This window comes from Nicotiana tomentosiformis, chromosome 4 (genome assembly GCF_000390325.3).
Source record: "Nicotiana tomentosiformis chromosome 4, ASM39032v3, whole genome shotgun sequence".
Taxonomy (NCBI): Eukaryota; Viridiplantae; Streptophyta; class Magnoliopsida; order Solanales; family Solanaceae; genus Nicotiana; species Nicotiana tomentosiformis.
In genome coordinates, this window is record NC_090815.1 from 112,618,438 (window position 1) to 112,632,555 (window position 14,118).

A 14,118-nucleotide genomic window follows, 5' to 3' on the forward strand; every position below is an offset into this window, starting at 1 on the left:
AAATAAAATTTTAGTTGATTTTAAAGTTCTAAATATTAAAAAATTAATTAAATGACAATTTTATCTGATATAAATCTACTTTGAAGGGGTAAAAAAGACGGACAACATTTCGCTAAGAGCTTTCGTGCTTTTAATATAGTATAGATATAGATAATTTGAGTCAAGAGTAAAGTTACAGAAAAACAGTCGGATGGAAAACTACTTTCACATTCGATTCAGTGGAATTAAGTTTCCGGTTTTGTTGGTGCAGATTTTGTAACCATTAGCAGCGTATGGATCCTTACTGTCAAAAGTTGAAAGTTAATCAACCATGAAAGATGGCTTCTAAAGTTTAAGGAAGTTTTTTAATTGTAATTTCCCTCTAACAAAGATGCCTTTGTTAGAGTGATTCATGTAAATTTCAATATGTGATTATCTATCTTTTATTAGTGAACTCAATGTTTATATAGTTTTCTATTGGATTTTTTATTTCATTAACTTCCCTTGCTTTTAGGTGAAAATACACTCATTTTATGTCTGTAATAAGTATAAAATTAGGAGGGTGGTAAGAAGGAGACAATATTTGTTCAATTTGTTTTACACTTCTTGTAATATAGTAGCATCATATAAAATTCCTAAACAAATTAAAACAACAAGCATCTAATATTAGTAAACTTTAAAATTCATAGCGAGGATTCACAATCAAGGAAAGAGAAGAAGGGTCCAACTCACCTAATGTTGGAACTAATGCTCATCCTAGAGTTAATCTAACAAACCTGACGTATACACGAGGTGCTGGTAAGTTCGTTCCTAATTAGAAACGACTCATAAAATGTACAATCTTAGTAGTAAGATACATAATTTACCGGGGATCTAACTGTGTGAAGGTAACTTCATTTGTTGTATATTTGGTTGAAGAATAATCAGAATCAGTAAATTTGCTTCCTGTGAAAAAACCAGGTTCCTTAGCTTGAGGCAAAACAGCGTCATTAGCCAACATCACAACAACTGTAGACATGTCTGGTCTGTTTTCTGGACGTTGTTGTACACATAACAGAGCGACATGAATTAACCGTAGCAATTCAGAAAAATAACACGAATCCGTTAGATGCACATCAATTAGCTCCAATGTTCTACCTTCTTTATAAAGTCTCCACGCCTGTTAAATAACACAAGCAGTACAGAATCAAGGAACATGTATCAGTAGTTGATGCGTCTTAAATAGATTCAAGTTATATATACTGACAATTAAGATTTTTTGCACTATCAGTGAAGCTTAACCTTGTGATAACATATTAGTTACATTATCATTTGCAATATTTTTTACACCTTTCAATGCACAAAACTTAAAATCGTCTTTAATTAACATACAGGTCTTACATGTCCGAGAAGGTTGATATTGCGACTTCCATGGGAAAATCCTCTGTTCCTCTTGCCACTGATTATCTCTAGCACTAACACGCCAAAGCTAAATACATCTGATTTAATTGAGAAAACACCATCGACCACATACTCTGGGGACATGTAGCCACTGCATCACATATTAAACAGTAATAGTGTTAGACAGAGGATATTATAAATAATATAAATGCTAAAAAGTGGTGGCATCAAATTTCTTACTGTGTCCCAACTACATGGTGTGTATTAGCACTAGTCTCATTCCCTATCACAGTTCTAGCTATGCCAAAATCCGATATCTTGGGATTCATGTCAGTATCTAGCAAAATGTTACTAGCTTTAAGGTCTCTGTGGATAATTCTTAGCCGAGAATCTTGATGGAGATACAGAAGTCCTCTAGCAATTCCATTGATGATGTTGAAACGCTTAGGCCAGTCGAGTATCGTGCTCTTCTTTTCATCTGTTAAAAGGTCATCTGTTAGAACACTAAGAATAACATTGTAAGAAAGTGCAGCTAAAAACTTGATCAAACTATTAACTTTATTATGTGTACTATAATAGGTTCTTTGAATGAAAAAAATATATAGGTTCTTTGAGTTAAGCGAGAGTAACCAGACCAAATATGAAGAAATCTAGACTTCTGTTGGGCATGTATTCATAGACCAGCATTTTTTCTTCTCCTCCAACGCAGCAACCTATAAGATTCACAAGATTTCGATGCTGAAGTTTGGCAATGCAAATAACTTCATTCTTGAACTCATTAACTCCTTGCGAGGAAGACTTTGCGAGCCTCTTTATAGCTATTTCTTGTCCTCCCTCCAGGATTCCCTATGATGTCATAATATATAGATGGCTAAATAATTCAAAACTGTCATCTGTTTACTCTCAATTATAGTACATATTATTTGCTTAAAGAATGATTCATAAGCTTACAATGTTACCTTGTAAACAGATCCAAATCCACCTTCTCCAAGCTTGTTCTCAGCTGAGAAATTAGAGGTTGCTTTAGTTATAGTTGATAGGGTAAACAGTGGAAGGTCTAGGTCATCTTTCAAATTCAGCTTCCTCTTGTTCTTCTTTGTCCAAGTATACAAACCTATAGTCAAGCCAACCACAGCCACTCCAATAACTAACGACAGACTCAACACAAGTAGTTTTGTTTTCTTCTTCGAGCCTGAAAAAGGAAAAAGAACATGGAGAGTAAATAAACTAAATGTACATGGAAACTTCAGGTTCCTCAATAGTAACCAAAGCTCCCTACTGGACATACTATGTGAATTTCTAACAAATAGCTAACCGAAAAACAACTAAAGCTGACTATTAGGAAGTTTAGTTAATTAGTTGATTCAGCTAATACTCCTTATTGATCAAAATAGTATAGAATTTGTCACACAAAGTTTACCTAACTCTGACGCAGCCATCCTTATGTAAATGTCCTGTCCTCCAGGTAATTCTCGAATGTCAATTAAATCACCATACCAAAGCAAACAGCCACTTCCACCATTGCGTATATCAAGATTTGAGTAAGCCACACAAGAGCAGTTCTTTAAGCAAGCTTGTTTACACTCTTGGAGTGTCATACTCACATCAAACCAAGAATACTGTGTATCTGGAAGTTTTATACCAGAGTACCTGAGAAATCCATCTCCATTCTGGCAATTAAGGGATGTCCTTCTAACACACCCGCCAGACCAGCTTGTCTCTGCCCAATTTCTTGAATTTTTAGGCACAAACTTGTCTAAGCAACTACACACGGGAGAAAGTATGATGTTGCAACTACCATATGCACCACATGTTCCGTAATTGTCACAGGTATCTGCTGGTGAAGCCAGGTAAACGTGCCATTCCTGTCTCTTCTCATCCCACGTCCAACGCTGAAGCATACCTTTACTGTTCAAGGTTAATTTGGATATAACAGAACTATCCAGGAGCGCGTAGCTGTAAAATGCTTTCTTTTCATCAAAATCCAAAGTAAATGTATAAACTGGGTTTTTTGTCAGTCCTGGTACACCACTCCAGCGGAGACCATTCCATGGTCCGCTACTGAACACCTTAACTTTACCTTTCCTCATGACATCCTGAGGATATCCAGTGGGATCACAATGAAATGTATAGTCCCCTGGTGCTGGATCGTATTCATTCTTCCACGAGGAGAGGTAAAATTCTTGTCTAGTCACAAAGTTCTTACCTAGCTTCATGCCTGGTAAGAGCGTATCTGTAGGATAATCAAAACTCTGCCACAGGAAGTTCTCAGGTTCAGTATCATTTGCATCTCTCACGATAAGATTCCCCGAATTCAACAACTGTGCAATTGGATTCTTCACAGCCAAAGGCCTCGACTTATTAGTAGACCACGTGATCCTATTATCAGCAGTGACAAGAGCAAGTCGTCCTGGATCGATGATTTTCAACACAACACCTGATGTGTTGTTGAGTGGAATTGCTCTATTGGCAACCCATACAACAGACTTGTCAGGTACATCATGCTTGTACCATATTCCAACATACCAATTATTCATGAAACTACCTGGGGAAAAGAATCCCATTTCAAAGCTTCCATCAGATGAAGTGATAGTCTTACCATCTATTAGAAAGTCGGTTGCAGTAATAGTATCTTTTACACTAGATATTGAACAGAGAAAACCGCATAATAATATCTGCAACAAGAATTGAAACACAAGCAGAAAACTTTCCATTTGCCCTCTGCTGCTTCTATTTGGAGACTTTCATCCAATAGTCCAGATCAATTCTGTCAACATAATAACAAGTGATAATATCTGCCAAAATCAAGATCCGTGTAAGACGTTAAAGAACTGCTTTATCACATGCTACCTACCAAGTACTGGTATCATAAATACACACACACACACACACACACACACACACACACAACAAAAAAAAAATTAAAAAAAAATAAATCCCAACCCTTACGGAATTTGGAGTTCAATAAACATATATTTAGTGCTCAAGGCCTTAATTAAAACACATAAAACAATTTACCTGCTAGCTAACTAGAACGTCTCTGTTGTAGGTGCTACGTAGCGCAAAGTGCTGGAATGTACTAGTACTATTTAATCTTCTTCATGCTATAAATGTGGATATTATTTAGTATAAATTTGGAATATGGTATTACGATTGTCACTGCAGTGGAATGCTGGGGAAATCGACTATTTTTTCCCCTTAATCTATGAGAAGTAGATTGAGTTTTGTTGTCTGACCTTTTCAAATGTGGAGCTTTCGATATTCACAACATTTGGATTTATTTTAGGCTCTTACTGTTGCTGACTTCATTTTCAAAATGGAGGTTTAGTCTTTGACATCTTTTTCCTTTGTTTGCATTTATTCTAAAAACACCTGCTACAAAGTCAAGGCAGCATACGAAAAAATTGTGGACGAAGGTCTTAGTGGACAGTCTTTGCTAAAGTAACAGTAATAACTTATTGAGTCCATCCGAGAAGACTAACTATTTTTTAAAGATATTTACAAGTATACATGGAGTTTTTGCCGAAATTTTTGGGTGCCGATGACCCTTATATATAGTGTGCATCCGCCTTTGCCCTCGACTCAAAGCAGGCATGCATAATCACATCAACAGTATAAAAGTTACTCAAGCAGTAATAACAGCTTATAAAAACCAAAACAAAAGCGATAAATAGTTATATAATTCTAAGAATATGAAAATAATAGCATAACAATACTAAGAAAGAAGGGAATGTATTTTTTTTTTCCTGTTTTAAGAAAAGGAAAATCTTATTTCCCGAATCATTGTGCATTGCAATTTGAATTAGGAATTATGCGTCCAACTCTAAGCAGCCCTTAACTACATATGCATCTTATCAACTGCCTACTAACCTTTTACCTTAATTTTCACTTCCTATCTATCTTTGCTAAAGAATTGTCAAATTCCTAGGCTTGGATCTTAACTGAATGTTTTGCATAAAAGTTAAAACTTCCTAGCTCTGTCAAAAAAGAATTACACTCTTAGTTCAAGGAGTCAATCATTTTTTCTTTAATTATATGAAAATTTGAGGTTTAATAGTACTCCACTTTTATAATTTCTGAATATGTAAATTATATTCAAAAATAGTAAAAATAATATTCAAATTTTCATCCTAATTAAATGAATAGTTTCCTCACATTTCGAATTTCATGAATAATTTTTGGGATGAACAAATAGAGTAGTATATAAATATTAATAAAGTAATTCAATTTTCTTTTTTGTTTTTTAATTTATATATCCGAATACGAACATAAAGATTGTATTCTTCGTCCAAATTCCAAAACCAAACCAAATTATTTGATTCGTTTGTCTTTTTCAATTTAAAACGAATAAGGCTTGCCTAGTTGGAAGAAGGTGAACCTTGACTAGGGACGTAGTGTTAGGTGTTGTCCTGATTTTCTTATTATATTTGATTTTTCTATCTGTTGAAGGAAAGGGTAACATATTTATCATAATTGGATTTTCTTTCTTGTAGAAGAAAATTATAAATCTCTCATATTTAGCTAGTCCCTTTTCTTATAGGAAAAAATTTGGACTTCTATAAATTGAGGATTCTTTCTTCTCATTTAGCAGCATCCACAATGTAGCCGTATATGGTTTGAAAGTCGTGTTTAGTGGGAGAACTTTACGAGACTAGTGTTAGTGTGCCACTTGTGTTTGCCTCTTCGTGAGGTTTTTTGCTCAATATTTTATACTCTTTTGTATATAGTGGATTGCACATCTCAGCCGTGGGCGTAGGTTAATTGATCGAACCACGTTAAATGTTTGTGTCTCTTTTGATAGGTTTCTCTTTTGTTGTTGGATTTATCGTCGTTCAAGGTTTGCTTTACTAGCTCCCGCATGACACCTAATTATTTCGATCCTAACAAGTGGTATCAGAGCGAGGTTCAAGACAGATTCATCTTGGTGGATTCAGTTCTAGCCGCAACCTATTTGATGATAATCATGATTTTTCTTTAAGAAATTTGACCGGAGTGCTACTCATGTTGAGAAAAACTTTGTGGTACAGATTTAGAGATGTGATCTATTGAAGATTATGTGAAGAAGATGGATCAATTTTATTTTGTCAGAAAATTCAGGCCAAGGGGAAGAATTGATAGGTGTTGTCCTGATTTTCTTACCATATTTGGTTTTCTTATCTGTTGAAGGAAAGGGCAATATATTTACCATAATTGGATTTTCTTTCTTGTAGAAAAAAATTATAAATCTCTCATATTTGGCTAGTCCCTTTTCTTGTAGGAAAAAGCTTGGACTTCTATAAATGAGAATCCTTCCTTCTCATTTAGCAGCATCCACAGACCACAATGTAGCCATATGAGGTTTGAGAGTTATGTTTAGGCGAAGAACTTTACGGGACAAGTGTTAGTGTGTCACTTGTGTTTGCCTCTTCGTGAGGTTGTTCTCTCGATATTTTGTACTCTCTTGTATATAGTGAATTACTCATCTTCGCCGTGGACGTAGATCAATTGACCGAACCACGTTAAATGCTTGTGTCTCTTTTGGGAGATTTCTCTTTTGTTATTGGATTTATCGCCTTTCAAGGTTTATTTTACTAGCTCCCGCATGACACCAAATATGTCTTCAAGTAGATGAACTATTGACAAACTTCATGCCTGCCAATTTTCTACAAAACGCATGTGTATCTGCAACCACCGCTTTTGTTAGCATATCCGAAGGATTTTCATCAGTGTGTATCTTGTCAACCTCAAATAATTTATCTTCCACGGCTATTCTTATCCAATGATACTTTATATTTATATGTTTGGTCTTAGAATAAAAAGTGGAGTGTTTGGTGAGACAGATAACACTCTGATTATCACAAAATAAGATGTACCTTGGCTGCTCAAAACCAAGATCATTAATAAACTCCTTCATCCATAATAGTTCTTTGGCACCTTCTGTGACAACAATATATTCGGCTTCTATGGAGGATAGAGCTATGCACTCATGTAGTCTTGATTGCCAAGAAACAGCTCCCCCTGCAAAAGTGATCAAATAACTGTAAGTGGATCTTGAATTATCAAGATTTCCTCCTAAATAAGAGTATGTGTAACAAACAAGTTTAAGCTTGCCACTGCTAAAGCATAGCTTCAAATCTGCAGTACCTTTTAGATACCTTAATATCTATTCCTTTCCAAGATTATAAAGGAATCAACTAACAATACCAACGGCATGTGCAATATCTGGTCTAATATAAACCATAGCATACATCAAGCCACCAACGGAAGAAGAGTAAGGAATACGAGACATCTCCTTTTTCTCTTCATCAGTACATGGACTCTCACTAATACTTAGTTTAAAGTATTTAGCTAGATGAGTACTAACAGCTTTTGCATCTGTCATATTGAACCTATTGAGTACTTTCTCTTGGCTCTGATACCACTTGTTAGGATCGATATAATCATGTGTCATGCGGGAGCTAGTAAAGCAAACCTTGAACGACAATAAATCCAACAACAAAAGAGAAATCTACCAAAAGAGATACAAACATTTAACGTGATTCGATTGACCGAACCATGTTAAATATTTGTGTCTCTTTTGGTATATTTCTCTTTTCTTGTCAGATTTATCGTCATTCAACGTTTGCTGACTTTTTTGGTCCTAACAAGTGGTAGGAGAGCGAGGTTCAAGACAGGTTCATCTTGGCGGGTTTAGTTCTAGCCGCATCCTATTTGATGATAATCATGATTTTTGTTTGAGAAATTTGAACGGAATGCTACTATTGTTGAGACAAACTTTGTGGTAGAGATTTGGAGATGCGACCTGTTGAAGGTTATGTGAAGAAGGTTGATCGAGTTTATTTTGTCACAACATTCAGGCCAAGGGGGAGAATTGTTAGGCAATTGTCCTAATTTTCTTACCATATTTGATATTCCTATTTCTTGAAGGAAAGGGCAACATATTTACGATAATTGAGTTTTCCTTTTCTTGAAAGGAAATTATAAATCTCCCATATTTAGCTAGTTCCTTTTATTGAAAGAAAAGGTTTGGACTTCTATAAAATGAGGATCCTTCATTCTTATTTAGTGGCATCCACAATGTAGCCATATGAGATTTGAGAGTTATGTTTAGGGGGAGAACTTTACGGGACAAGTGTTAGTGTGTCACTTGTGTTTGCCTCTTCGTGAAACTTTTCTCTCGATATTTTGTACTCTCTTTTATATAGTGGATTGCTCATCTCCGCCGTGGACGTATGTCAATTGACCGTACCACGTTAAATATTTGTGTCTCTTTTTGTATATTTCTCTTTTCTTGTCTGATTTATCGTCGTTCAAGGTTTGCTTTACTAACTTCTGCATGATACCTAACTTTTTAGGTCCTAACACGTAGCTAGTGTGTTTGTTACTGGATCAACTAAATCCAATAACTTTTGCTTAAAGAAATTATTAATTTAGAATTCAATAACTTTAAATGACTAAAATTATGTACCTTTAAGCTTTAATAGCTTCTGCCTCTTGTCTTGATTATCAAACTCGGGAAAAACAACTATATATAACTAAAGATTCTAAACTTGCTTATGTTTCTTAGAGTAATCTAAAGATGCAAAATCTTTTCAATTTCAAAAACAAAATTCCAACATATTAGGAAAATTTTAGTAGCTTTGTTGGTTGGATACAATTTTTACTTTGTTGGTGAGGGTTCATTCCCCATGTATTCCCCTCCCTTATTTTCCCTTCCCGTTCCCCTTGTGTAATAAAATTTTTTAAAAAATCCAACATATTATAGTGCGAATCGATTGGCATTAATTTTATTTTATTTTACTTAAAAAAAATCGTAACATTCCTTTACCTTTTTAGAGATCTCTAAAAAAACATAAGCAGGTTGTTTGACCTAAAATTTAGATCTGGGATCAACCAACTAGATCTAAATAAAGTTGAGTCAATCTTAGCTAATATTAATATCCAAAAGACATGATAATCGATTTTGTAGTAGGTAAGGTGTATATTTGACCGAATAACAATAAATGTGGACAACACTATTCAATGACTCCAAAAGTGATAGATAACATTAAATAATCCTCCCTTCGTTCCAATTTATGTGAACCTGTTTGGCTGGACACAAAATTTAAGAAAAAATAAAGATTTTTGAAATTTGTGGTCCTAAACAAGTCAAAAGGGGGCCTAGAGTATTTGTGTGGTTATAAAAGCTTATTATTAAGGGTAGAATTGTAAGTTTAAGCTAAATTGTTTCCAACATTAGAAAGGGGTCATTCTTTTTGAAACAGACCAAAAAGAAAATTGGTTCACATAAGCTAGAACGGAGGTAGTAATAAATAGTAATGAATGTCATTTAAGTAAATAAGAACATGCGAGTCACCCGAATAGGGGTGATATTTGTGGATATTCCTTCTGATAATGGGAATGATTGACGAGCCTTCGAATATTCAAGTAGTTCTTGGATCAATTGAAAAGGTTATGCAAGAATCTTAGTAAAAAGGTGTTTCTCGTATGCTCGCAATAACGCCAAATTCTCTCTATAAAGTCAACGTGTTTTCTTACAAGTGAATATATTCTCTCCCCTAACCCTATGTTTCTTTCTATTTATAGGGAACATATACCTAGAATACCTTAGTAGTACAGGTACAGAGAATATCCACTAGAATATTCTCCTCTTATGTCTTATCGTAAAACTAGATGTTATTCACTCTATTTACGGTGAGTACTTGACCTCGACTCTGATCTTCGTTGACTCTTCGATCTCGATCTTTGTTGAATCTTCGACCTTGATCTTCAAATAGCATTATCGACCCTAACCTTCACTTCTTAAGTGTTCACTTCGATGTCGGGCAGGCCATTATCGAAGTTGTACTGGCGACACGTGGCAATCTTCAAGTGGCTCTTTAATATTAACATGGTTTGATCATGTCAAAGGTAATTTTTGACCTATATAGTTAGTCCCTCTACTTATTGAGGTCGTCCTCACAGGTGAGCTCGATAAATAGATAATGTCGTTCGTGGTCGAAGTTATCAAATAGGCTGCAAGAGTCATTATTATCGTGGAGAACAGACAACGTGGCCCTCTGTGGGCCGCATATTTCAAATACTTGAGGTATCCTGGGTGATTTGTTGGAGTTATCTTGAACAAGGGTTAGAGTGACGTCATGACATCATGCGTCATTATGACGCATATTCCTGATGCGTTGCTTCAATTCATACGTGACCCTTGATTGGATCTGTTGTTTCAATTTTGGTGTCAATTATGACGAGCCATTTTCGGGTTTAGTGCCATGATTTCTATAATTATAGGTCCTTGGACCTGAATTTGAAGTTTGTTTCTTTTCGCAACACCAACCTTCTTCTCTGAAACTCCTTTACTTGTTTCGTTGCCCTACATCATTCCCCATTCTCTCCCGTTTGTTATTCATCTTTATCACCTTGAATCATATCAAACTTACCCTCAGATGCTGGTGAAGGCACCTTGCTCCCTTGGCAGTTGTTTTTCCCTCCCATGAGAAGAGTGTTTCTCTCGTTGCCAAGGATGAAGCTTTCCCGTCGGTGGAGGAAATAATCCCTCGTAACTCCGACGTTAGGTCTGATCTCACCTAATTATCGGACGCTGCCCCTGAGATTTTCCTATCGATGATGACGTCCAAAGAATTGGCAGAATTCAAGGCCATGTCCGATTTTCCATATCACGTCGAATTGATCCCGGTCGAAGGGACGTGGTGCAGGTTCACCGCCCAGGGTATTGCGCTCTATACGCCTACCCCTTCCTCATCAGTTATTTGTTCCCTCTTCTTTCATTGGTAGAGGAATTTTGTCTTCTCTAGGGCATCTGCCCTGCTCAGCTTGCGCCGTACGTCTACAAGATTATTAGAATGCTGACCAAATTTGCCGTGCTATCCGGGGTCGAACTGACGCTGCAACATTTGGTGCATCTATTCGCCCCTAGCTTCTATAGGGGAACAATGCTTAACCTTCGCCACCGTGGAGGCAAATACTTGATGTTAAAGATAGACGACAAGGCCAGTCATCAGTTCTGGCTCAACTTCTTCTACGTCAGAACTGATGACGTTGTGGCTAACGTCAATGGCTTTCCTGAGGCTTGGAACTACACACGTTAGTTCCCGGTTTCTATTTTTATTCTTTTACTTGCTCGAAACTAGTTGAAGGATTCTCCTTTTCTTGCAGCCAACAACCAGCCTCCCCTTTTAGTCACGCGCATTTGCAATTGGGTTGAGAAAATCCTCCCACATGTCGTAGGAATCCGCACTGGCCGAGCTTCTTCACGAAATTCAAACTGGCTCTTCCTTCGACAGGTAACTTCTTCCCTCTGTCCGTGGTCGTTTTACTTTCCGTTGTATGTCGATTCATTCTATTAACTTGACGTTTTGTCTCTTTCTCAGGCAGGGGGTCTTCTTAGAGGAGCCGGGCACCAGTGCCCTCTTTTCGAAGGAAGGCTGCTGCACCTTCAACTTCTGACCCTGTTGCGATTACTGCACCTTTTATACCGGCCCTACCTTGGCTTCCGCAGTCCGAGAGCCTGTCTCCATTCTGTCTGCTACTTTTTCTCCTCAACTCTTTTCACTGCTTAATGAGGACGACGACGTCTCCCCTGATAATGGTGGTCTAATGCCCCGTAAGAGGAGAGCCATAAACACGGGAGGAGAAAGGTCAATATCCATCAACTTAGAGTAGGGCAATTTCGTTCTTCGAGAGACGACCATAGTGCATATCGGAGAGAGCACTGGGATGGACTCCAACTCCCCACACCTAGAGAAGATAAATGTGGATGCATCAGTGCGTCTCGCAGGGGAGACTGTCGAAGGGGGGATGCCTGACAACGGCCTCACACTTTTGAGGCAAGAGGAGGCTTTGTACTCTAGGGCTATAGTGGATGTCCCCTCGTTTGCTGGTGACAGAGGAAAGACCATTGCTGAGGAGGATGTCGGGTCTGACTCTGATATGGATCTGGACTAGTTGAGGATGATTGATGATGAACTTACTCAACTTAAGGTAAGGTTGGAAGGGGGCTCCAGAACTATTATGATCCCAATGGATCGTAATTTGCTTGTAAATACCGAGGAGGTAATCCCTGTCCTCGGTCCTCTTTGTTCTAAGATTGAGGGTACGATCCTTGAGACGATAAACGATGGTACCCTATCGAATAACTTTGTTGGTCTCGCTCTCAAGGTAAGTACGACTATTGTCTATTCCTTTTTTATGGCTTAGTTTCTTTGCAAGTTCTAACACATTTTCTTCATTTTGTAGACGATTATTACAGAGATTGAGAGCGCTCGGCAGGAGAGGAGGTGTAAAGAAATTTACGTGAAGCTAAAATATAAGTATACAACGTGCCTTAGAAAATACCGGGAGCTCCGGGGTCAGTTTCGCGAAGGCGACGATGTGTGGGTCCTGAGGGGGACTTGAAGAAGAGGGATGGGGAGCTGATGCAAGTCGTAGAGAAGTGTAGAATCCTTGATAAGATGTTGAGGAGTAAATAAGAGGATCTCGAGCTTAGTAGGGGCGTAGAGGCTAAAGGCAATTATCTCCAAGCCCAAGTTTTTCAACTTCGAGGCAGGCTTGAATAGTGCCAGTTCAAGGCAGAGGCTCTTAGCGGCGAGGTTGCCGAGAAGTAGGAGGATCTTGATAAGATGGAGTCTGCTCGGTCGGAGGCTCAGATGAGAGTGGAGTTCCTTGAGTTGGTGAACCGAACCCTTTGTTCTTAGCGATAAAATGACATGTCGACGGTGAGGGCCAAAGAGGAACGACTTGATGAGAGCATTGGGGAGTTAGAAAAAGAAACCTCTGATCTTTGTGATCGAGTTGCTGCTTTGGAGGTCGAGAAGGCCCAACTTATTGCACGGCGTTCTTCGTCAACTGCTTCTGGCTTTCCCAACGTCTCATTTAAGCGTATGAAGAATGGATTCATGCCGAGCCCCGACTGGATGTGCTTTGTGAGTTACATGCAGCGGGCTCCATTTCTTGGACGGTTTTTGAGGATGCTCAGGTCAAGGCTTACGAGGCTCAGAATGCCTATGGCTACGACCTTGCTACGCGTCATCCTAGCGAAGAAGATGAGAACAGGGAGGACGTTGTGGATCATCTTGAGAAGGATGCTTGGTATGGTGATATTTACTCTCAGGGCAATGATATAGATGACACTGAAGGTTGGATGGTGATGGTATCGTCGGTCAGGGAGGCGGCATTGCTGAGGGTCAGGATGGTAAGGACACTGTAGGTCGTGATGGCAATGGCCAATAGTTCCTTAAGCATTTTTTTGTGTATTTGTGCCTGCGTCTTCAAGAGCCTTTGTAAAAAAAAATTTGTCTATGAATATCAAAGTTGATTTTTGCCTTCGTTTGTGCCATTTTTATTTGCCGTGATTTTTTTCTGTACTTGTATGTTTTTTTCCTTTATATTTTTGTTGTCATCCTCTAGTTGATCGTAGTCCTTGGGCTGAATAGACATTGACCGAATAATCCCTTTGTCTATATAGATCGAGTATGTCTCCTTAGTTGAGGATCAATATGTTAAGTTTGAACTTGGTCGGACTTAACCTTTTGTTTGGCTGAATTTAACCTTCTATCGAGGCCGACAGGTATTGTTCGAACTTGATCAAACTTAACCTTTAATTAAATCGTGGTCGAGGGTCGGCAGGTGTTGTTCGATATTGGTCGAACTTAACCTTTTATAAAATCGCGGCCGAGGTCCGGTAGGTGTTGTTCGCACTTGGTCGAACTTAACCTTTTATAAAATCGCGGCCTAGGACCGGTAGGTGTTGTTCGAACTTAAACTTTA

The 14,118-nt window shown here is 37.9% G+C and overlaps 1 protein-coding gene across 3 annotated transcripts; it reads right to left on the reverse strand.

Moving 5' to 3' along the window:
• Positions 1–623: 623 nt before the first annotated feature.
• LOC104101550 (G-type lectin S-receptor-like serine/threonine-protein kinase At4g27290) lies at positions 624–4,663 on the reverse strand. Of its 3 annotated transcripts, none has more exons than XM_009609023.4 (7): positions 4,378–4,663; positions 2,780–4,126; positions 2,319–2,551; positions 1,995–2,205; positions 1,600–1,837; positions 1,351–1,510; positions 624–1,138 (listed from the first exon to the last, which is right to left on the reverse strand). In XM_009609023.4, the coding sequence occupies exons 2-7, from the start codon at positions 4,071–4,073 to the stop codon at positions 842–844; spliced, it is 2,433 nt and encodes an 810-aa protein (XP_009607318.1). In that variant the 5' UTR covers positions 4,074–4,126; positions 4,378–4,663; the 3' UTR covers positions 624–841. The 3 variants fall into 3 exon arrangements, with proteins under 3 accessions (XP_009607318.1, XP_009607317.1, XP_009607319.1); XM_009609022.4 differs by having other exon boundaries at positions 2,780–4,154; XM_009609024.4 differs by having other exon boundaries at positions 1,360–1,510; positions 2,780–4,154; positions 4,378–4,660.
• Positions 4,664–14,118: the final 9,455 nt, after the last annotated feature.

Coding starts and splice junctions, on each gene's coding strand:
- LOC104101550 (XM_009609023.4), bottom strand. CDS start 4,073: ATGGAAAGTTTTCTGCTTGTGTTTCAATTCTTGTTGCAGATATTATTA. Junction 1,511..1,599: donor CACCATGTAGTTGGGACACA/GTAAGAAATTTG, acceptor TATGTGATGCAG/TGGCTACATGTCCCCAGAGT. Junction 1,139..1,350: donor TTCTCGGACATGTAAGACCT/GTATGTTAATTA, acceptor GTTATTTAACAG/GCGTGGAGACTTTATAAAGA.